General features: G+C 42.7%; 1 protein-coding gene across 4 annotated transcripts in view; it reads left to right on the forward strand.

The window, feature by feature from the left end:
- The window catches only part of MICAL3 (microtubule associated monooxygenase, calponin and LIM domain containing 3), a 201,239-nt gene that overhangs the window by 81,247 nt on the left and 97,379 nt on the right, over positions 1–22,613 (forward strand). For all 4 annotated transcript variants that reach the window (XM_023517064.1, XM_023517065.1, XM_023517066.1 and 1 more), the window contains exons 2-12: positions 7,023–7,359; positions 9,156–9,363; positions 11,449–11,565; positions 11,953–12,054; positions 12,873–13,028; positions 14,196–14,296; positions 16,518–16,775; positions 17,080–17,195; positions 18,019–18,145; positions 19,373–19,469; positions 21,649–21,796. In XM_023517064.1, coding sequence (XP_023372832.1) covers positions 7,096–7,359; positions 9,156–9,363; positions 11,449–11,565; positions 11,953–12,054; positions 12,873–13,028; positions 14,196–14,296; positions 16,518–16,775; positions 17,080–17,195; positions 18,019–18,145; positions 19,373–19,469; positions 21,649–21,796 — 1,694 coding nt within the window. In that variant the 5' untranslated portion in view covers positions 7,023–7,095. The remainder of the gene's footprint in view (positions 1–7,022; positions 7,360–9,155; positions 9,364–11,448; positions 11,566–11,952; positions 12,055–12,872; positions 13,029–14,195; positions 14,297–16,517; positions 16,776–17,079; positions 17,196–18,018; positions 18,146–19,372; positions 19,470–21,648; positions 21,797–22,613) is intronic.

Below are 22,613 nucleotides of genomic sequence, written 5' to 3' on the forward strand. Positions count from 1 at the left end.
TTTTTTTTTTTTTTTGAGACAGAGCCTCAAGCTGTTGCCTTGAGCATCACAGCTCACAGCAACCGCCAACTCCTGGGCTTAAGCAAATTCTCTTGCTTCAGTCTCCCAAGTAGCTGGGACTACAGGCACCTGCCACAACTCCCGGCTATCTTTTGGTTGTAGTTGTCATCATTGTTGTTTGGCAGGCCTAGGCTGGATTTGAAACTGCCAACTCTGGTGTATGTGGTTGGCGCCTTAGCCGCTTGAGCTATAGGTGCCAAGCCTAAGGTGTCAATATTAACTAAACAATTTAGTGCAGTCCCTATCAAAATCCCATGAGTATTTTTGTAGAAATAGAAAAACCCATCCAAAAATTCATATGGAATCTCAAGGAACCCCAAATAGCCAAAACAGTCCTTAAAAAGGAGAATAAGACTGGAAGACTGACATGTCCTGATTTCAAAACTTACCACAGAGTTACAGTAATCAAAATGATGTGGTATCAGCATAAAGACAGACACATAAACCAGTGGAATAGAATAGTCAAATATGGTCAAGTGATTTTTGACAAATGTGCCAGGCCATTCAATGGGGGGGGCAAGGACAGTCTTTTCAACAAATCATAACAGAGCAGCTGGATAGCCACATGCAAAAGAATGGGATTTGACTCCTGCCTCTCACCATATACAAAAATTAACTCTAAATGGAAGAGAGACCTAAAGCACCATAAAACTGTTAGAAGAAAACATACAACAAGTGCTTCTGTATTGCCAATCATTTGTCAGTGATTTTTTGGCTATGATATCAAAGATACAGGCAACAAAAGAAAAAATAGACAACTTAGACTTCATGAAAAATTTAAGCTTTTGTGCTTCAAAAGATACTATGCACAGAACAGGAGAAAATATTTGCAGATTATACATACCTGATAAAGTGTTAATATTCAGAGTATGTAGACAACTCTTAAAACTTAACAACAAGAAGATGAACATCCCAATGAAAGAATGTGAAAAAGACTTGAATAGATATTTCTTCATAATTGGTGAACAAATGGCCAACGGGTACATAAAAGATGCTAAACATCACTAGTTATTAGGGAAATGCAAATCAAAACTATAATGAGATACCACTTCACGTCCATTAGGATGGCTATTATCAAAAAATAGTAAAATATGTTAGCAGGAAATGACAATTGTTGGCAGTATGTGGAGACATTGTCACCCTTGTACTCTGCTGATGAGGATGTGAAGTGGTACGGCCACTGTGAAGAACATATAAAGGTTTCTCAGAAAACTAAAAATAGAGTCATCTTATGATCCAGCAATCATGAGTATACACCCAAAGGAATTGAAGGCCTGCTCTCAAAGAGATATGTATGCCAGCCACGTTCACAGCAGCGTTAATCACAACAGCTAAAATGTGGAAGCAACTGATAAGCCACATGTGGTCTGTACATATTGTTAACCTTTAAAAGGTAGGAAATTCTACAACATGCTGCCACATGGATGAACCTTGAAGACATTATGCTACGTGAAATACGCCAGTAGCAAAAAGGCAAATATTATGTAATTCTACTTATATGAGATACTTAAGAGTAGTGAAAATCTTGGAGTCAGAAAGCCGAATGGTGGTTACCAGGGGCTGGTGGGAGGGAAGAACAGGGCGTTATTGTTTAATGCGCACAGAGTTTCAGTTTTGTAAGATGAAAAGACTTGCGGAGACGGATGGTGGTGGTGGTTCAGCAACATGACTCTATTTAATACTACTGCACTGTACACTTAAGATTAAGATGGGGAATTTTATGGTATGTGTATTTTACCATAATTTTAAAAGTTGCTTCCTAGGTCCCCCCCAACCTTATTTAAGAGCTGTGCAAGAGAAGGAGCTGGAAGGCCGAGTCAGAGACCATAAGGAATCTTGTTTCAGTCTCTTGGGAGCCAGCTTGCTGCCCCTGAGGTGTGGGGCAGGGTCCTCACACACAGCACAGCAACCTGTCACTTGTCTAGCAGAAAGGCAGGTCAGGCGTGGGAGGCTTGCTGGCAATTTTGGTCCTTGTTTCTGAGGCAAAACATGAGGGAATCTCAATAATCTGAAGTACGTTTTCATCTAAGTTTCCTCCTGATGGAATTCTAAAACAAGCATTCTTATACACCTACTTCCAAGATCTATTTGGATAGGACACAGGTCTCACTGAATGAGCTAGGGAAGGGAGAATTTCACAGATTTCTTTTAAGATTTGCACATTTGCCAGTATTTTAGTGGCGCAGTGGCTGGGGAGAAATTCTCACTTCGTTGTTCTGCTCTCTTTCCCTTTTTTTTTTTTTTGGTGAGACAGAGTCTTAGTCTGTTGCCCAGGCTACCTGGACATCAACGTAGCTTGCAGCAACCTCAAATTTCTGGATTTAAGTGAACGCTTTTGCCTCAGCCTCCAGAATAGCTAGAACTACAGGCACCTGCCATAACACCTGGCTAATTTTTCTATTTTCGTAGAGACAGATTCTTACTCTTGCTCAGGCTGATCTCAAACTCTTAAGCTCAAGGAATCCTCCCTCCTCAGGCTCTCAGAGTTCTAGGCCTATACGTGTGAGCCAGGCTCCCTTTTCCTACTTTTAAAGGTAATTCCCTACCTGCTCCACAAACAACCACCCACATATTCTGAGAGCTAGATATTGAGTGTTCTCATAACCAGCCAGGAATCAGTGACGACCTTTGACTGTTGTTGTAAATAGAAACATAAACCCTGTTCCTGTGCGCACTCACAGGCTGTCTCTGCAGCACTGTCCTCCACAGCCAAGGAATGTGCAGAGCTTCTGAGTCAGCAGTCAGCTGCTCCAGGACAAAGCATGCAGGATATTGTCAGCTGGCAGAGACTACAGATGCCCTGGAAACCTGGCCTCACCTCTTCTTCCTCTTCCCTCCTCTGGCTCCTCACTTCCTTCATCCCTTCCTTTCACACCTTGGCTTTTCAGTCCCCAGGATTTCTGGCACCTTCCTGCCAGGTTTCCTGGTCTCTAGATTCCTGTGATTATGAATGTTGATTGTCCTAGGGTACTGGGATGAACAGTACACAGGGGGTGGTCTAAGAGAGGCTAGGAGGAGCTGGCTTTGACCTTCAGGAATGAGGGAAATGGGGGTGGTAACAGGAATGGCCCTCCTTCTGCCATTCTTCCCAGCTATTGTCAAAAAGAATGAGAATGGTGGGTAAGTCCCCTTCAAAATGAGGCAGTCCAGTAGAGCTGCAGAGTAACGCTGTGGCACTCTGGAGTTGTCATCCTGCAGCAGTCATGTGGCTTACAAAGTAGGAAAAGTGAGGCAGCCCAAGGGAATTAATCTTGTGTAGTCTTACCTGCGGTGCCTGTCTCATTGTTCTGGGAAGCAACCTACCTCTGTTTATCTGTTGTCATTAGTGTCCTGGGTCAAAATCCCTTAGACAGGGTACCTAATACTTGCCTTGACACTGTTGTAACTCTCTGGGTGCTGTGGCTGAAATCTATTAATTTGAAAGTGTTTTACAACAACAAAAGGAGTAGGGACAGTTATTAATGAAGGTGTTCATCTGTGGTGGGGTTTGATCTGGAAATTTCTGGTCGTGGTTAGCAGCTTTTTGGAAGTGACTACTTATTTCAAACAGAGTAGGCTACAACTGACCAAGGGGATGTTATCCCACACGGGCAGAACTCTTCTTTGAAAGTAAATGCCTAAGACTGTCTTCTAGAGTAGATGTGAGCATAAGGCAGGCATTACGATGGGGGAAGGAAAGGCTTTTTGAAGTATATATTGCGAAACCTTTACTGTGTTGTTTTCAGCAAGAACGTCATGATGCTGTGTACTCTGAATCCTGGGAAAGAGTGGAAAGGTGGATGCTGTTTAGGAACAATGAAAAGTCATTTTCTTCCTTGACATGAGGTAGAGATAGATCAGACCAGGTGTAGTCAAAGCTTGCCAAACACTGTGAGTCTGGTGGAGTGAAGATTGGTTAGAAACGTAGGTAGGGTATATGGGGTCAGGATTGCACAATGTCATCTACTTGCCAAAGACCAGATAAAGCTGCTGAATTCAAGAAGTCTCCTGGTGCAGCAGATACCTTGGGATCTTTTTTTTAGTCATTGTTTGTTACCTGTTTTCCTGTGCCTTTGGATAAGCCCCTCTGGCCGTTACCACTCTTATAACCATCTATCATTTTGGCCATTTATCCTTTCAAGATAAGCTTTGGCTTGTAAAAAAAGAAGAATGAGCTCTCTTTTTTCTTTTCCTTTTTTTTTTGAAGCAGAGTCTGACTCTGTTGCCTTGGCTAGAGTGCGCAGCAACCTCATACTCCTGGGCTCAAGTGATCTTCCTGCCTTCGACTCCTTAGGAACTGGACTAGAGGCACCGGCCACAATGCCCAGCTAATTTCTCTATTTTTAGGAGAGATATGGGGTCTTGTTCTGCTTAGGCTGGTCTCAGGCTCCTGACCTCAAGTGATCCTTCCACCTCAGCCTCCCAGAGTGAATGCAGACTCTCTTTAGGAATTTTAAAGTATTGCTCTCACTACTTACTCCTGCCTAGAATAAACCTTTATTTAGAAGAAACTGAATGTTCCAGTTAATTCCATTTCATGCCGGACTCTTGACCATGGAGATATTGGGACAAGCTGTGTTTATTAACAGTACAGCTTTTACTATTCAGAGCCAGAAGGGGTTGTTGGGTAAGGGATATATTTGAGGTGAGAAGCCAAGTCAGTGTGTTCCAGGTAGAGAATTACCATCTTCACCTCGCCCTCTCAGTGTATGAATAGGGTGACCAGATGTCCCGCTTTTTAACAATTTGTCCCGCGTCCCGCGGCATTTTAAAAAAGTCCCTATTTTTGGAAAGAATGCACGAATGGATGGGAGAACAGGAAGGGAATATATGGTTTTCAGCTGCCATGTGGCTATTTCACCAGGATATGAGTTTTATATTATTTTTGTTAATTTTATAATGTTAAACTGTAATAATAAATAATTGTTGAGAAGTGATTATCGAGAACTGCTCATCAAAGTTTGCATTGTTGTCAGGCCCTGCCCTGCTCCCAGCCATCTTGTCCCGCATTACCAATGTTAAAATCTGGTCACCCTATGTATGAAGAATGTTGTATATGAAAGGGCAGTGCCTAGTATTTAGTTATTACTTTCTCTCACGAAACGTAAGATGCATCTCCAGTTGCTTTGGGTGGATCTTATGATCTCATGCTGAGGTGTGGAGAGAAGCACAATATTATTTCTGTGTCACTCAGAGGGATTCTGTTGCTCAGTGACTTACCCAGAGTAAGAGCTTCATGACAGAAACACAGGTCTCTTTTGTGTCATTCTGGAACATGGCTCCCACTCACCTTGGGTTGGTGCATGGAATAGTGGGCCCATGTCTTGCTTTTACACCCCTTCTGAATACCGTGTATCAACAACTTCCTTCCTCTCTGTGCCCCCTTCCCCAATGGTCAGTCTTCTTTAAAGCAAAGTCCCAAAACAGCTGTGTTCACGTTAGTGGTTAGTTGGTGATAGATCTGTGATGAATTGCCTAGAGCACCAGGTGTGAGTGCTGTGCCCATGATTTTCTCAGCACTGGACTTGAAGGACTTCAGGACTGGCAGTGAGTTAGGGATCTAACCAGCTTAACTTTGTCATCTTATACAGGGGCAGTTGAGGCCTTGTGAGACGAAGTGACTAACCAGGGTCATGCAGCCAGGGTCTGGCATGTGTGAGCTCAGTGCCATGGCCATGCTTGTCCCACTGCTCCAGCCTACTCTCCATTCTCCAGTGGCTTAGTTTTGCTCTCTGGCCATTTGTTTCCTACCTCCCAGTAATAGTATCTGTAGTGATGATCATACAAAAATGATGGAGCAGGGCCAAGGTGGTGAGTGGATAAGGAGCATGTATGTTGCCATCTTGTATTTTCAGGCCTCTGCCCAACAGACATATGGGATGGTAGGTGTTTGGAAAATTTTGGTAAATAGAAGTTATAGATATGATGAATGCTATTGTGAAATGTGATTGTGGGCAAAATAAAATGGCTATAAAATCTCCCCACACTGTACCACACATAGTGGCAGTACTTTTTGGGTTCTTTAAATCCCCACTGACTTTTCCACTTCTGACCTTTCTGCTTCTTAGACTTCGATGACACCACCCTTGGGTCTCTCTAGGCCTCTCTTCACCATTTCTCATAATATTTTTAGAGGGCTTGTCTTTCTCTGCCGCCGCCTCTTGGTTGGTGCTTCCTAGATCTCATCCAGAACCCACAGCTCTTTTCTCTCCACAGACTTTCCTTGTTGACCTTACCTGATTTTTTTTAAATTAAATCATAACTGTGTGCCTTAACCTTACCTGCTTTTTAATAGGTTCAGCCACCACATGTAACTCCAAATATAGATCTGTGTCAGTAGCCACTTTCTGAGATTCAGGCTCATACCCAACCACCTAGTAAGCATGTGCACTTGGGGAGTTTGAGCGGAACAGGTGGAAAGGGAGCTCCCACTGCACCCTCATGAATCCTTTGCTTATCTGGTGTTACTGTTTACTCAGCAGCCTAAGCTGGAAACCTGGGGATCTGTGAGTGACTCTTTGGTCTGCATAAGTCACTCACAGGCCTATCTGTTTTACTTTCCTGTATCCTCACTTCTTCCCTGCCTGGCTAAAGTTTATCTGAAGGACGTGGCTGTTGCCTTTTAGAGGCTCATCTTCAGTGGGGACTGTGCTTCCCCTGTGATTGATTCTCTTTCTCTGTGTCCCCCAAACCCTTATGCCTCTCTCTGTAGTATAGGCCCTTAGTATAGGACATCGAAACATTCTACTTGTGTGTCTGTCTCATCTACAAGACTGTAAGATCCTTGAAAGCAAGAAGTATCTTACCATCTCTCCATCCGCAGTGTCTGGAGAGGGCCTGGAGTATTGCAGGTGCGCAGTATATAGTTGTCGAATGAATGTTTTCACTTGGGAACCCCCATGTGAAAATGAGTATGGCCCATAGAAAATGTTTGTAGAGACAGAAATACTGACCATTTCTTTATCTTTCTCTCTTTATGTTAGGTTAACGTGACAGTGTCAGGTGGATCCACGGCCATCCCACAGCCCTCTCTGGAGGTTGCTGAGGGTGGGCAGCATGGAGGAGAGGAAGCATGAGACAATGAACCAAGCTCATGTCCTCTTTGACCGGTTTGTCCAGGCCACCACCTGCAAAGGAACTCTCAAGGCTTTCCAAGACCTCTGTGACTACCTGGAACTGAAACCTAAGGACTACCGCTCCTTCTATCACAAGCTCAAGTCCAAGCTCAACTACTGGAAAGCCAAAGCCCTCTGGGCAAAGTTGGACAAACGGGGCAGTCACAAAGACTACAAAAAGGGAAAAGCATGTACTAACACCAAGGTAAGAGTTTGGCTACTGTTAGGCCCTGGAGTCACTGACATGAAGATTTAAATGCCAAAGAAAATGATTAGGTAGGGGTAGACTGGGTGAAAACCAGCAGAGTCTAGCCACAACATAGTGTAGGAAGTCAAGATATTCTACATTGTTAAAGTTTGTGGATCCTGTGACCTACATTTATTTGACTCCCATGTTCAGATGCTATTCTAAACATACTTCATGTGTTTACATATTGAACTTTCTAAGTTTCAACTATTTAAGAGCAACCTTGAAGTTAAGTGGCATTGGAACATTTTATTTTGCTAATGCTCTCTTTGAATGTTACCCTGTTAGGAGGATGCAGGTCATGTAGCAAGGACCTAGTTAAGCCCTGTTAGCATCCTGTCTGAACGTGTCTTTCTGGTTCTTGGCATACCATCTTTACAAAGTCATCATTCTATACTTGGTAACTGGTAAGGTATAGTATTTGCCAGCTTGAGAATTTCCCATAAGAGCTTCAGACCTCTTCCTATCTGTGTTCTAATGGTCTGGATGCATAAGCGAGGCCTTTGTGAGCCAAAGTATTTCTGTTGTTTCCTCACAGTGTAGAGAAATAGAATTTCCATGAGATAGACAGGCCTATGCAGAGACATGAGATGTGCACTCAGCTCTGCAGAGGTAGATATAAGGAAGTGGAAAAGGAAAATACATTTCTTGCTTCCCTCCTTGGAAAAGCTGGCAGGGACCCAGATTTGCAAATGACTTCATGGCTATGCTGTTATGTCCTTTTACAAGCTTTAATTTGCCCTTCGTGGATACCTAGAGAGCAGCCCCCGGTGGATTTGCAATTTCATCAGCAAAATTCAAGAAATTTGAAGGCATGACTTTTATAAGTGAGTCCTGGACTTTTATTAAGAACAAAAGGAATGCAAAACCAAAAATTGCATGTCTTCTTCTGCACATACAGTGCAAACTGGTTAAGTGTCCAGTCTCATCCTGAGTACTTCTCTGGAGTGTGGATTTTCAATATCATTTTCCTCAACTTTCAGTCTAGAAATGGGGATTTTTTTTTTTTTTTTTTTTGAGACAGAGTCTTACTTTTTCACCCTTGGTAGAGTGCTGTGGCGTCACAGCTCACAGCAACCTGCAGCTCCTGGGCTTAGGCATGTCTCTTGCCTCAGCCTCCCGAGTAGCTGGGTCTATAGGTGCCCACCACAACGTCCGGCTATTTTTTGTTGCAGTTTGGCTGGGACCCGGTTGAAACCCGCCACCCTCAGTATATGGGGCCGGCGCCCTACCCACTGAGCCACAGGCGCCGTCCTAGAAATGGGGATTTTGGAACTCATTGGTGCTTGACAGTTCCCTTGAGTGGTAGAACCTTCTAGGACTCTAAGATTGCCCAGATTGTGTATTAATAATCTTTGTCTCCTTAGACAGAAATCTGCATGACTTAGAAATCTTCCAAAAAGTCCTTTCCTGTTGATGTAAGAGCAAATGTGGTTTTTCATATTGTCTGTTGAAATGATGACCCATTTAAATATGTTGCAGATCTATGGGCCTTACAGGCTGTCCAGGGTGAATATGTGCTGAGTTTGTGTCTAGCACTGACAATTCAGAGTCTTCCCTGTCCACAGCAGTAGCTAGCTTGATTTTCAAGCCATTGCGGGCGCTCTGCTATGACCCAAGGTAGTTTCTTGGTAGTGGGGAGAATAGCCCTATTTGGGGGCTTTAGGAAATGATGGTTATAAGATCATGAAACTTCTCTAGAAATGTTTCTCAAGAGGTGCTGCCTTTGCCCTGAAAGCAGCTGTGTTTTTCAGTGTCTCATCATTGGAGCTGGGCCCTGTGGTCTCCGCACAGCCATTGATTTATCCTTACTGGGAGCCAAGGTGGTCGTTATTGAGAAACGAGATGCTTTCTCCCGCAACAATGTCTTGCATCTCTGGCCATTTACCATACATGATCTGCGAGGTCTGGGTGCCAAGAAGTTCTATGGCAAGTTTTGTGCTGGAGCCATCGACCATATTAGTAAGTAAAACCAGTTCCTCCTGCAGAATTCCATCCCCAGCCATGCCCACTTTTTCAGTAGAAAGGGAAAGGTAGATTATCTAAGGAATTCATACTCAACCCAATTTGTTCTAATCTTACTAGTATTCATCTGGTAGCAAGCCTACTCTGCTTGGAGTAAAAAAACCTTCCAGGCAGTGGTTCTACAATCTAGGACTCTTAATCACAAGTGCACTCCTATGAAAAGTAAATTTTGGCACCCAAATTTCTAAGTTAGGTCTTAGACTCCTGCTGAGCACTTGCAATGCTTGGGATTCACTCTGGGGCTGGGCGTTAAACAGATGACCAACTTGGGCCTGGATCCTCAGTGGTTCTTAATCCAGTAGAAGAAGTATGCAGGCATGAAACTCTCTGCCACACAGTCCGATGTATCCTCTGCTACTATAAGAAAAGGTGCTGTGGGACCCAGTCCTGGTGCAGACACATTAGAGAAGAAGCAGAGTCCTGGCTTGGTCATGAATGGCAAGTCAACAATGGGATTCCTTTGGTAAGGTGGTTCTCATGAAGTCTGCAGCCAGAATAGCTCCTGCTACACTCTTGTCATCACCAAGCTCAGCTTAGGCTTGTGCTTTTCTGAGCTCCTGTAGGATATAAATACAAGTTAATGCAGTCAGTGGTTTTTGTTTGACTGTAAGTGGCCAGTCTGAAAAGCAATTCAGAAGAGACAGTGTCTGTGTTATGAACTTGAAGTCTTTTTTTATTGATAATCATTAATGATTCCAAGAAAGCCTTATCAAGGAACCTTTGTTCTGGGCTCCTCCAGATGTGTCCTGTAAATATATTCAACCACTAAGCCTTGTCCTGTTTGAAGCAGTGGTGCCAGTTTAGCAAACACTGGCCAACAGCCGCCACATTCCTCTGGCAGAGGGAGCATTGCCCATCTGTTGGGCTGTAATTTGTAAAGCATCTTGGAACCCACAGTTGTCTGCAAAAATAAAATGTGTGCTAACCCAGGATTTAATGAGTCTTTGGTAGTGTGACTCAGAGGGTGGTGGTTGCAGTGAGCTGGAGAAAATAACCAAGATAACTTAGAGGATTTGCATGTGCTCCTAGCAGATTAGTCATGGGCCACAGGTAAGTTTGGTCTTAAGAGAAGACTAAAGGTCATTAATTCAGTGGATTTGTCTGCCTTCTGTGTGGCAGGATTCATCGGAGTGGGAGGGTGCTGAGAGGGTCTTAGATCAGGGACCAAATTGTTTTTTTTTTTTTTTTTTAACAACACATGGTTGTTATATTTTGTTTTAATAGACTTTATTTTTATTTATTTATTTTTGCAGTTTTTGGCTGGGGCTGGGTTTGAACCTACCACCTCCAGCATATGGGACTGGTGCCCTACCCTTTTGAGCCACAGGCACCGCCCCAGGGACTAGATTGTTATCTTTGTGTGCCTGACTTGGTTTTAATGTCTGGTACCTGACAGGTATCCATTAGATATTGAATACATAAATAAATCTCAATGTGATAATGAGCAAGATTTTTCAGTCATTTTGGGCCTCAGTTTCCACAGTTCTGGACTGATAGTGGGAGGGAGGATGGTAAGATACAGTTGGGTTGTGATCTCCTTTACTCACCTTCTAAGAATGTGTGAAGGTCAGTGAGGGCGTGGGATGAGAGGAGCTGAGTGTCTCAGGGAGTCACGCAGCAGCTTTACGTCAGACCTGTGGCACACATCTTTTGTCTCCTGCGGTATGATTGTAGATGCCGCTAGTGTGATGGCTCTGACCAGATAAGGGGAAGATGGAAGGTAGTCTCTCCTGTTGGCCACAACCCCATGTTGTCCTAGAGCTTTTGACTATCAGAACACCTCACCCAAGAGGTAGGAGTGGCCTACGTGTCTCTCTAGAACCTCTTCCAGCAGATCATATCTGTCCTTAAAGTAAAGGAAGAAAGAAGTTAGAGAGCGTGACTTGGAAAATGTTTCCTGCTACAAAAGGCTTTGTGAATCTGAATGAAGGATGCATAGGTAGAGGCCTGTGAGCCTGAGCAGGAGCTACTGACGCCACCTTCTCCATGTATCCCACCAATGTAATCTTCATGTTTCTCCAGGTATCCGTCAGCTCCAACTGATACTGTTGAAAGTAGCCTTGATCCTAGGCATCGAAATTCATGTCAATGTAGAGTTCCAGGGACTTGTACAGCCTCCGGAAGACCAAGAGAATGAACGTAAGTTGGATTGGATAAGTTGAAGAAAGCTTGAAAGGTCATGGAAGGGTGAGGAAAGGGAGAAAACTAGAGGCACCTGGGGACCATTTTCAGAACTAGCTAAGGGGGTGTCTGCCTGTGTGCAGCCTGTGCCCCTGAGGACTTGGCTTACTATTGAGGCCTTAGACATAGGATTGGACATCACAGTCTCTAGCATGGTGGGGACCAAAGGTCCCCTGTGAGTGTCCTTCAAGATTCGTTCTTTCTGTAATTTGTCCCCAGTGCTTTTTACATGTAGTGTTTTTGGCTAGGGGTTTTGTGCAGTCTCTATGCCTGGTTATCTAGACATGCTCTTGGATGTGTGAATGTGGCTGGGGTAATGACCTCTCTTTTGGCTTTGGTCCACAGGGATAGGTTGGCGGGCACTGGTGCATCCCAAAACTCATCCCGTGTCAGAGTACGAATTTGAAGTAATCATCGGTGGGGATGGCCGAAGGAATACCTTGGAAGGTACTGATTTATACTCCTTTGCCTGCTTGTGGCAGAGTGAAGGCTGGCCCTGTCCTAGCACTGACTGAGAGTTTGTGTCACCAGCGTTCATTCTTCTGAGAGTCTGTGTATGTGCTGTCCACTCTAGTTGAATGGCAAGCCTGCCTTCCTCTAGCCAGCTTATATGTGGGCTGCTTCTTACAGGACTCTCGTGTTAGGGCCCAGCCATACTTGGAATGCTTGACACCACTGCAGGATTTTTATTTTTATTTTTTTTGAGACAAAGTCTCACTTGGTCACCCTTGGTAGAGTGCTGTGGCGTTACAGCTCACAGCAACTTCAAACTCTTGGGCTTAGGCGATTCTCTTGCCTCAGCCTCCCAAGTAGCTGGAACTACAGGCACCCACCACAATGCCTGGCTATTTTTTTTTTTTTATTGCAGTTGTTGTCATTGCCCCAGCTGGGTTCGAACCCACCAGCCTTGATGTATATGGCTGGCACCATGACCACTATGCTACAGGCACTGAGCCACCACTGCAGGATTTGATCTACATGTTCATAAATAAGAATCCACCCCCTTTAAATGGAATCCCTAATAGTAATAGTTCGGTCGTTTATGTTTCAAATTGTTTGCAAATCTTGTGGAAGACTTTGACTTCTTCCAGAATTGTCATATTCTCTGAAAGCACCTTATTTTCAGATATAGGAGCTGCCATAAAATGTTTCTATTGATTGTTATCCCTCACTTTCCCTAAAGTCTTCCTCAACACCCCCTCTCATTTGGTCTTCCTTCCTGTCTAGCCAACTATTGCCACCTCTGAGAATTTCTTTCCCTCCAGGATTTCGGCGGAAAGAATTTCGTGGCAAACTGGCCATTGCTATCACAGCAAATTTTATTAACCGAAATACAACAGCGGAAGCCAAAGTGGAAGAGATCAGTGGTGTGGCTTTTATATTCAACCAAAAATTTTTCCAGGAACTGAGGGAAGCCACAGGTTGGTATAGACACTTCCAATACAATAAGGATAAAAATTCAAATAACCACTCATCACTTTGCTTTTGGGAGTTGGTAGGGTGGGTGGCCATTGGTGTCATTACCATGTGGTCTGCCCTGGCTTTCTCTTGACTCCTATTGCCTGTCCTTTGTGTGAGGCTTCCCACAGAACTCGTCTCCTACTCTAGTGTTCTTTTTTTTTTTTTTCCATTTAGCAGCCCACACAGTTTATTTAGCAATATAACAAGAGAGAACCTCCATCAGGATAGACATAAGGCAGGTACAGGATAGATCCCTAAGGTACATTCTTTATACAGACTAACAAATAACTTTAGATTCCACAACATGTGGCATACTCTAGTGTTCTTAATCCTCATCCCAGTGCTGGGGCTGGTCTGAGTTTTTTCTTTAGTTATTTACATGTTTTAAAATGTTTAATTCCACCTTTTACCATTCTTCCCCAGTGCTTTACTCTTTCCTGCAGTTTCTCAGTGTAGCATGCTGCTGCTCGGTAGTTCTCTGGTGTGACTCAGAACCTGACTTTAGGTATTAGTGTGTAGTCTTCTTTCTGAGTACCAGTTTGAGCTTGAAAGCAAGCCATGTGCCAGATAGGAATAAGATTATTGACTGATAGCTTTGGGATAGATTCACTTAGATATGTTGGTAAATGCACCTTCATTCTCTGTTTTCTAGAACTTGATTTCTTCCCAGCACATCTATTATTAGATTAATTGAATCAAGTCAGTGATTCACTCTTGGCTTTTAGGCATTGAATTGCTATCTTATTCTTAAGAATCTAGGAGATTCCTCCAATTTCCTTGACTGTCAAAGAGATTTGACCTGATAACTAACCCAAGCCCTCCTGTAGAGGTTATCTTCTTTTTGACTTGTTTTATTTTCCTTATTTGTATAGTTCCATTTACTCATTGTTTTGGGGGATAAGTTGGAGTGTCAAGTGAATTATGCAGCAATACAAAGAGAAACAGAGATTCCCGTATTTTCATTAATTGATTATACAGGAAACAAGAATCTGGGCTTAGACATCTTTCCCTGCCTGGAGTTTTACAAGCCCTATCTCATGTACGACCCATGTGTTACATTTCTGGCTGCCTGATGCACCTTTATCTCAGCAAACTCTTACATGCACATATTTGTTTTCTGGTCCTAGGTATTGATTTGGAGAACATCGTCTACTACAAAGATGACACCCATTATTTTGTTATGACAGCCAAAAAGCAGAGTTTACTGGACAAAGGGGTGATACTGCATGTGAGCAATGGATTTCCTTCAAATCTCTCTTTTGTTGAACTAGTTAATATGATCACTAAGAGAAAGAATTTTGTTGTCTGATGGGTTATTCCTACAAGGGAATGAAAGTGAGCACTGAACATATCTCCTGGTAACCCCTGATGTTTTTCAGTTTAACTTTAACAACTTTTGTGATGGATAAATTCAAATGTAAATAAAAGTGGGAAATAATGTAATTAAGCCTCATGTGCCCATCATCCAGCTTTAATAGTTATCAACATATGGCCAGTGTTGTGTCAGTAGTTCCTTACTCCACTTGTCCTCCTGCTGTGGGACTGTTTCAAAGATAGCATTTAATGCATATTCAGTCTAATTTCAGGTGATTCGGTTTGTGGTTCCAGTGAATTCCATATATGACCAATTATTGGTTGGTTAGTAGGTTACCTTTGGGGGGTGACAGAAGGGAAGGGTTTGACTCAGAAGCAATATCAGTGTTTGTGGAAGTTTCCAATGTTTCTGGTGTTACTTCAGTCATGGTATCAGAGGTCCAGTCCACATGGACCGGATCAGGGTATACTTAGGTCTCTGTGGCTGGACACCAAGGGCTTTAATATCCATTTTTAGCCACACCTAGCTGAGCCATTTTTCTAGGTGATAATTGCACAGCATACCCTGAGATGATGATCTTGAAATATGAAATCTGAGAACTACCAGATAGATGGTTCCTTAAAGTGGAACCACCTTTTTTTTTTTTAAGTCTTACTTAGTCTTGTTGGTCTAAATAATGAGAATTATTGTCACCATGTGACGAGAAGGTAGAAGCAAAAAGGCACCAAGCATGCTAATTTAGGCGATGTAATTCCCACCAGATTCCCTTCAGGGAATCCTTTTCCTTTGCAGGATGATGATGAATTAAGTCACTTGGTCTGCGTAACACTACTCCCTTATCTAGGGCAGGATGGGGATCAAGGGACAAGCACGTGCCTGCTGCACGAAGCTCCTTTCCACCCGGACCCCTGTGCCTGCTTCTCAGCACAGTGGTCCTGTGTGTGCAGGGAGAAGCAGCACAAAGCAGTTTGTATAGCCCGTGCTGCCAAGAACATAAGCAAGACGTGTTTGGTTGACTGCCTTGTAGAAGTGGTTTGATGATTATCTAGGGCTCTGTTGGGGTTACATTGCTATCCATAATGAAACACCTAGGAGTGGTTGGTATGCCTTGGGACTAAGTGAAGACCTAAAGCTACCATCAAGACAGAATGGTATTTATTAGTAGAAATTAGATAGAAACAATGGAGAATGCCAAGACCAGATTTAGTTTTCCTTTTTGTAAATTTTTTTCGAGAGCAGGGGCCATGTCTTCTGTGCATGCTGCTACACACTAACTAAACCTATTGTGGCCACTTGCTCAACATTGAACAAACAGTATTCCCAGAACCAACTTGAGTGTTTGTATTTTGACTTTTAGCATCTTGTAGTGGTGGTTGAAAGTACATGAGGGGCACTTGAAAACCATAGGCTCCACTTTAACAGAATAAAGACTTGGCTCAGTATGCCAGGAGCCTCCAAAACAGCAAAGGAGTTTTGTAGTTCTTCATATGAAAAGCCCCTCTTCTCTCATCATTGTTCTTCTTTGTTGGTGGATTTCTATAGAGCCTTTCAGAATCTTACGTATTATTTTGAAAACCTCTGTTCCATATTTGGTATGTTCCTTCCCAGCCTCCTTTGTACCACTGTTGCTCCCACCTCTGGGTCCTTTTGGCACTAAGGCTTCTGGGTTCTTCCTCCAGGTCTGCTGTGCTACATAAGGCTGAGCCTCTCACACGGTCCTGTTGCTAAAAGCCATTTATCACTCCAAAGATGATTGTTGACAATAACAAATTATAAAATGCTCTTTCAGTTCACAAGAGTACCGTTTCTTAAATTCTTTTATATGATATTCAGAACAACTCTGTGAAGTGAATTGGACAGGAAGAAAGGGGAAACGATTTGCTCCAATGAAACGGAAGAGCTAAGAATATGTTTTTAGACAGAATATGTTTGTGATAGCTCTGATAAAGAGCCCTCCTCCCACCCATTCTAAATTGTGTAAAAGGTTTGGTTTGGGAATGCAAAATCACTTTAGGTGAGAGAAAAATGGTGAAACTGCTTTCTGTTTGCTGTGGGTGACATGATTCTGGCTGGCTGAGTTTATGTTCCCTGCTGGGGCTTTTCCATCTCGAGCCTCTTCTCTCTCTGGAGACAGGACTACGCTGACACAGAGCTCTTGCTATCCCGAGAGAATGTGGACCAAGAGGCTCTACTCAGCTATGCCAGGGAGGCAGCAGACTTCTCTACCCAGCAGCAGCTGCCGTCTCTGGACTTTGCCATCAATCACTATGGGCAGCCGGACGTGGCCATGTTTGACTTCACTTGTATGTATGCCTCCGAGAATGCCGCCCTGGTGCGGGAGCAGAACGGACATCAGTTATTAGTAGCTCTGGTTGGTGACAGCCTCCTAGAGGTGAGTGCTGAGGATGTCAGGGCTTTTTAGTGGAGGCAGTCATAGTGAATCTGGGCATCCAGGTGCGCAGCATAGGTCCCTATAGACGTTATAGGAAGCAGGGAAGAGTCACACATAGCTGAGAGCTTTAGTAAGTATGGTTGGAAATTCTGCAAGTTTTGTGCCTTGCCCCTCTACTAACTAGGAGAGTAGAGACGTTCATTATCAGAACAGTTGCCAAAAACTACTGTTAATAACACACTCTCTTTTTTCCTGTTTTAAAAGGTAATTTATTTTAATTCTTTGTTTTATGTCTCCCTCCCAGCCTTTCTGGCCAATGGGAACAGGAATAGCCCGGGGCTTTCTAGCTGCTATGGACTCTGCCTGGATGGTACGAAGTTGGTCACTAGGAACAAGCCCCTTGGAAGTCCTAGCAGAGAGGTAATGGGAAGTAGCCCTGAGTCCCTTCCATGAGAAAACCGGGAGATGGAGTGGTTCAGGCTCTTCCTTTTCTCTCTCCTTTCTTAACTAAAGATGTTTTCATGTTTAAGAGAGGACAGCAAGATACTATTTCATAAAAATCATAGAAACCTAAAGATTTAATCTACTGCTCTTTTCTTATCCCTTCCCAAATCAAATTTATTATTGATGGAGAAGAAATGAATGGTTTTGAATTCAAAGCAAACACCAAACTGCTTATAAACATTTCTCAAATCCCTAAATATCAGATGTTTTGAAGCAGATTTTTGCAAATGATACAAAAATCCTAGGATTTTCTGGATGATAAAGAACTAATGCCTTGATCAGAAGAACTGGAGAGATTAAGATTTCCAGGGTGCAGTCGGGAGTTGATATCATTTTATCATTATGTTACTTAAGGCATTCTAGTTAAATGTGGTGGCAGGTTCTCCTTTCATCTATGATTTTTTTTTAAACTTAAAAATTAAAAGTAAATATTGGTGTACTTGAAAAAAAAAAACCCACTGAATTAGTTGCCTTTTAGATGAGAATCAGGCTGTTCTTACTGCTCATGACATTGTACCTGTTCTTCTCCTTGACTCTTGTTAACCAGTCAGTGCCTGTGGGACGAATGAGGCAGTGGGTATGGGAAGCAAGGGCTGGTACAGAGTTTGAGGAAACTGGTCAAGAATGAAGATTTGTTGTATATTTTAGATAATTTGGTATACTGTCAGAAAACAAAAATACTATAAATGGAGACAGCTGCTTGTCACTGCTCTGAGTATATTGTTATATGTCGTTGCAGGGAAAGTATTTATAGGTTGCTGCCTCAGACCACCCCTGAGAATGTGAGTAAAAACTTCAGCCAGTACAGCATCGACCCCGTCACTAGGTATCCCAATATCAACGTCAACTTCCTTCGACCAAGCCAGGTAAGAGCCTTCTAGTTCTTTTATCTGCATCTGGGCCCATTGTTAGAACCCTGATATATTGAAATGTATAAAACTATTAATACCAAACATATATAGGACACTTTTTTTTAGTCATTCAAGTAGATGTCTCTTTAAATCGGTGATAGTAGATACTATTTTCACATTATTTTCCATCAACAGATTGAGCAGCTAAGGCATAGCGTTGTTGATTGACTTGCACAAGTTCAAACATGACAAAAAATGGTGGATCAGGACTTTATCCCGCACCTCCTGATTCAAATCGTGTATTATAGGGGAAAGAGCACCTGTCCAGTAGTCAGATGTGACTTCCACTTGCATTATTGTCCTAATTACTTGTGATTTGGACAGGTCATTTCGCTTTCTCTGAACCTCGGTTTCTTTACCTGAAAAATGGGTGTAATAATCCCTCCCTACTCACAAGATCATTGAAAGATATTATTACCACTGTCAGTCAGTCTTTCCCTTCCCTTTTCCCTTTCCCTTTCCGTGGTATCACAGCTCACAGCAACCTCAATCTCTTGGGTGTAAACGATTCTCTTGCCTCAGCTTCCCAAATAGCTGGGACTACAGGTGCTTGCAATTTTTTTTTGTTGTTGCAGTTGTCATTGTTGTTTAGCTTGCCCAGGCCAGGTTCGAACCTGCCAGCCTCGGTATATGCGGCCAGCGCCCTATTCACTGAGCTACAAGCATCACCTATCAGTTGATTTTTTTATACTTTTGAGTGGTTTCTCAGAATCTCTAAAGCTTTGATACTGCAGTTAGGATGACTCTTACAAACTGTAATAATCCCAAAGAGTAGAGCAATTGTTAGAAAGCAGCCCATTTGATGTATTTGCCTATATTCTAGTGTGATTTTTAATTTGCCCTCTACTTGAAGTTCATATCTTTAGGTCTTCTATACATACCTGTGGTAAGTTCTTATAGTTGTTTGTAAAACCTGCTATTAGCAGGCAGCATCATGGTCCAACAGGGACCTCCACAGCCAAGTAACTAAGCTTTAGCACACCTTCTTAGAGTTAATATGCATTTGTTTCTCTGTAACTCCACCTCATTCCATAAAGAATGTAACAGTTGTCATTGTAACTTCACTCTAAACTTTTTCCAACCTGCTATCCCACTCTTTAATCTTCGCCATTCTGCTCTGAGGTGGGAATTTATTATTTGATGTTGATTTTCATTCTGTTTGACTTGGTAACTTTCCGGCAGGTGCGCCATTTATATGATACTGGAGAAACAAAAGATATTCATCTGGAAATGGAGAACCTGGTGAATTCCCGAACTACCCCAAAGCTGACTCGAAATGGTAAGTTCTGGCAATGGCCTTTTGAAATGCAGATAAGCTAGTCAGAGAAATCTTCGCTTGTTTATTGAGCACACAGCTCAATGCACAAGGCAGGTCCCCACAACGCCAATACCTTGGTATAAGTAAGGTTTAAGACAGTATAGAGATAAATCAGATACATACACTGGAAAGGTTGTAGGGAGAAAGAGGAAGAGAGCATGAGAGTCTTTGCGGGAAGACTACAGAAGAATTGGTGGCATTCTAGCTAGGTCCTGCAGCACTGCCAGGATTCAGTGAGAAAGGCAATCACCACTCTGTATGTTGTATATACTGAAGGTGTTTTTTGTTTTTTTGTTTTGGGGGTTTTTTTTGCAGTTTTTGGCCAGGGCTGGGTTTGAACGTGCCATCTCCGGCATATGGGGCCGGTGCCCTACTCTTTTGAGCCACAGGCGCCACTCACTGAAGGTGTTTTGAAAGGAGAGTAAAGTGAGCACACCTGAGAACATAAGGAGGCCTGGAGAAGGGAAATGCCAGAGATGGGGAGATGAGTTAGAAATGCAGTGCAGTGGTCAGGCTAAGGGTGAGAAAAGCCCAAATCTGGTCCTGAAAAGCTGGGGATGGAAAAGGGAGAGAGAGGGTGGTGGAGAAGAACTTGGACTTTGGGGCCAGATACAACTGGGTCCTAGTCCAGGCTTTGCTATTTGTGAAGTGTATGGCCTTGAAGAGATGATTGAACATCTCTGAATTTGAGTTTTCTGGTCTACGAAGTTGGGGGTGATCGTGAGGGTTCTGTGAGTACAGAAAGTGCTTATTATAGTGCTTGGCATTTAGTGGGTGGTCCTTGCCATTGGAATCATGTGACAGAATATTAAGGAGCCAGAATCCATAGGCATGGGCAGTTGGTTGCCCTGTGGGGCAAGAGGCAGATGTTTGTGGATGGTGTTGCATTGGTGTGGGTAAGGCAGGGGAGAGCCAAGAAGGTATGAGAGAAGTTATGAATTGTGTTTTGGACATTTGGAATTTGACATATTTTGGTATATCGAGGTGGACACGAGGACCAACAGGCAGTTGGAAACATTTTCATTTTTTTCTACTGGGCCATCATTTCCTAGAAAGCAGAGAGTGTATCTTTAGTCACTGTTCTTATTTTAGAGCCTAGAATACTGAAGTTGTCCAATACGTATTGGATGGTTGGATATACAGACTTGGGAGGCATCTGAATAAAGTTAATTTCTGAGCCAAGAGATGGCACTAGAAGTGGTTCTGTCTGTAGTTTCAGGGTATGTTTTCACTGTGAAGGACTTAAATGAAACAGGATTTTTATGATACACAGTTTTTATCTTATGTTCACAAATCACTAAATGACTTAGTACAAAGCTAAATATTTTCAGCTGCTTTAGGTAAGGGAACAGACTTTCTTGGACACAAATAGGAGTTCACAGATTCTCTGAAATGCTTCATCTCAGAGCTTTTCTCATGTAAGTAAGAAAGGGATTTTTAAGAAGTTTATTTGGGTTTTAGGAGATTTATCGAAGAACTATAAAACATGCATTTGCCTATTCAGTTTTTTAAGATGTGACAGTTTATAATACAAGGTGCCAGAATTGGTCTGAGAGATTATCTGGGGTTTTTGGCTTTGTCAGTGTAACTCTACAGAGTTTCATCACTTGGCAAATTGCTGACTGCCTTGGAAAGTGTAAGAGTAGACTTTGTTTGCTTTTAGTTGAATGTGCTGCTAGATAGAATGGAACTTTTCTTATCTGTTACTTTGGAGAGAAAAGGCTTCCTCAGCCACTTGCCAAACCACTCTCTAGGGAAATCTTAGAACTGTGCAAGTGAGGGTGCTCACACAGTAGGTGGCACTCTTCCCTTTAAGTCAGGGTCCATGAATGCCACGGGGACACTGGGCTCTTCAGTGTGGTCAGGTCCAGACCACCCCAGGTGTGATTTATCAGTCTTTGAGGGGGATGGTCATTGACTTCAGAGTCTGGATAAATTGGTAGTTTCTCATCTACCTACAATCTCCCTATCACAACTCCAGGTCCATAAATTTATTCACTTTTCTTTTGAAATCTTGTAATAACTATTTTGTCCCTATAGTGAGTAATTTTTCACACTGGATATGTGTATTGCAGCAAGGATCCTGTGGCCTGTGGTTACCAGGTGACCACACTTCCAATAATAATTTTTATTGTTTCAGAGTCTGTAGCTCGTTCCAGCAAACTACTGGGTTGGTGCCAGAGGCAGACAGACGGCTACACAGGGGTAAATGTGACAGATCTCACGATGTCTTGGAAAAGTGGCTTGGCCCTTTGTGCAATTATCCACAGATACCGCCCTGATCTGATGTAAGTCCTGACCAACTTTGTGTTTAATTTTATATTCTCCAATGATCTCAAAGTACCTTTCAAGTCCTTTCTCCTAGAATAAGGTAAATAATAAGACTCTTCCTCTAGAAGGCAGTGATTTAGATTTAGTTCTTTTTAAGTCTATATATCATGCGTTATATAGCTCAACCCAGAAATGATGAGCTAAATGTTTAAAACCATAGCACTCATAAGTTAAAAACTGGTTTTAACACCCACGTGGGCCTATTAGCTTCACGCAGAGGAAAACTGTTTATTGGCCCTGGGTTGAACTCTTCCTTTTAGCCAGCTATCTCTCAAACCCTCTTGATCACAAGGGAAACCTGGCTAGAACATTTGGCTAGCTGAAGGCAAATACGTCACTACCAACAAAACAAAAAACAACGAATACTTCCCCAATTTATGGTGGTTCATTGGCATTTTCTTTTTGTTAAAGACCACACTTCTTGCAAACATACTCTGTCAGGCCCACAAAACTGACATCATCTTACCCACCTATAATAGTAACATCTCTGGCCATTCGCCACTGCCTTGTCTATAGAATCAGTAAGTACACTAGGAGGACCCCAGGTCAGCTGCAGGGACCAGTGCCCTCAGATTTCGCCCATCAGCATTTGTTACCATGGAAGCCAAACACAAAGATTCAGAAACAGAAGCAGAGAAGGTTGGATTATTTTGGCTGCATGTCCTTTTTATCATTAGGTCCACTTAAGGGCCTAGTGTCTGTTTGTTTTGTTTTAATGATTGCTTAAGGAATCATAAAAGACATAGGCCTTATTTATATGATAGTCATAAGCTA

The sequence above is a fragment of the Otolemur garnettii genome, unplaced genomic scaffold (assembly GCF_000181295.1).
Source record: "Otolemur garnettii isolate 467f Iridium unplaced genomic scaffold, OtoGar3 scaffold00104, whole genome shotgun sequence".
In the NCBI taxonomy this organism is placed as follows: domain Eukaryota; kingdom Metazoa; phylum Chordata; class Mammalia; order Primates; family Galagidae; genus Otolemur; species Otolemur garnettii.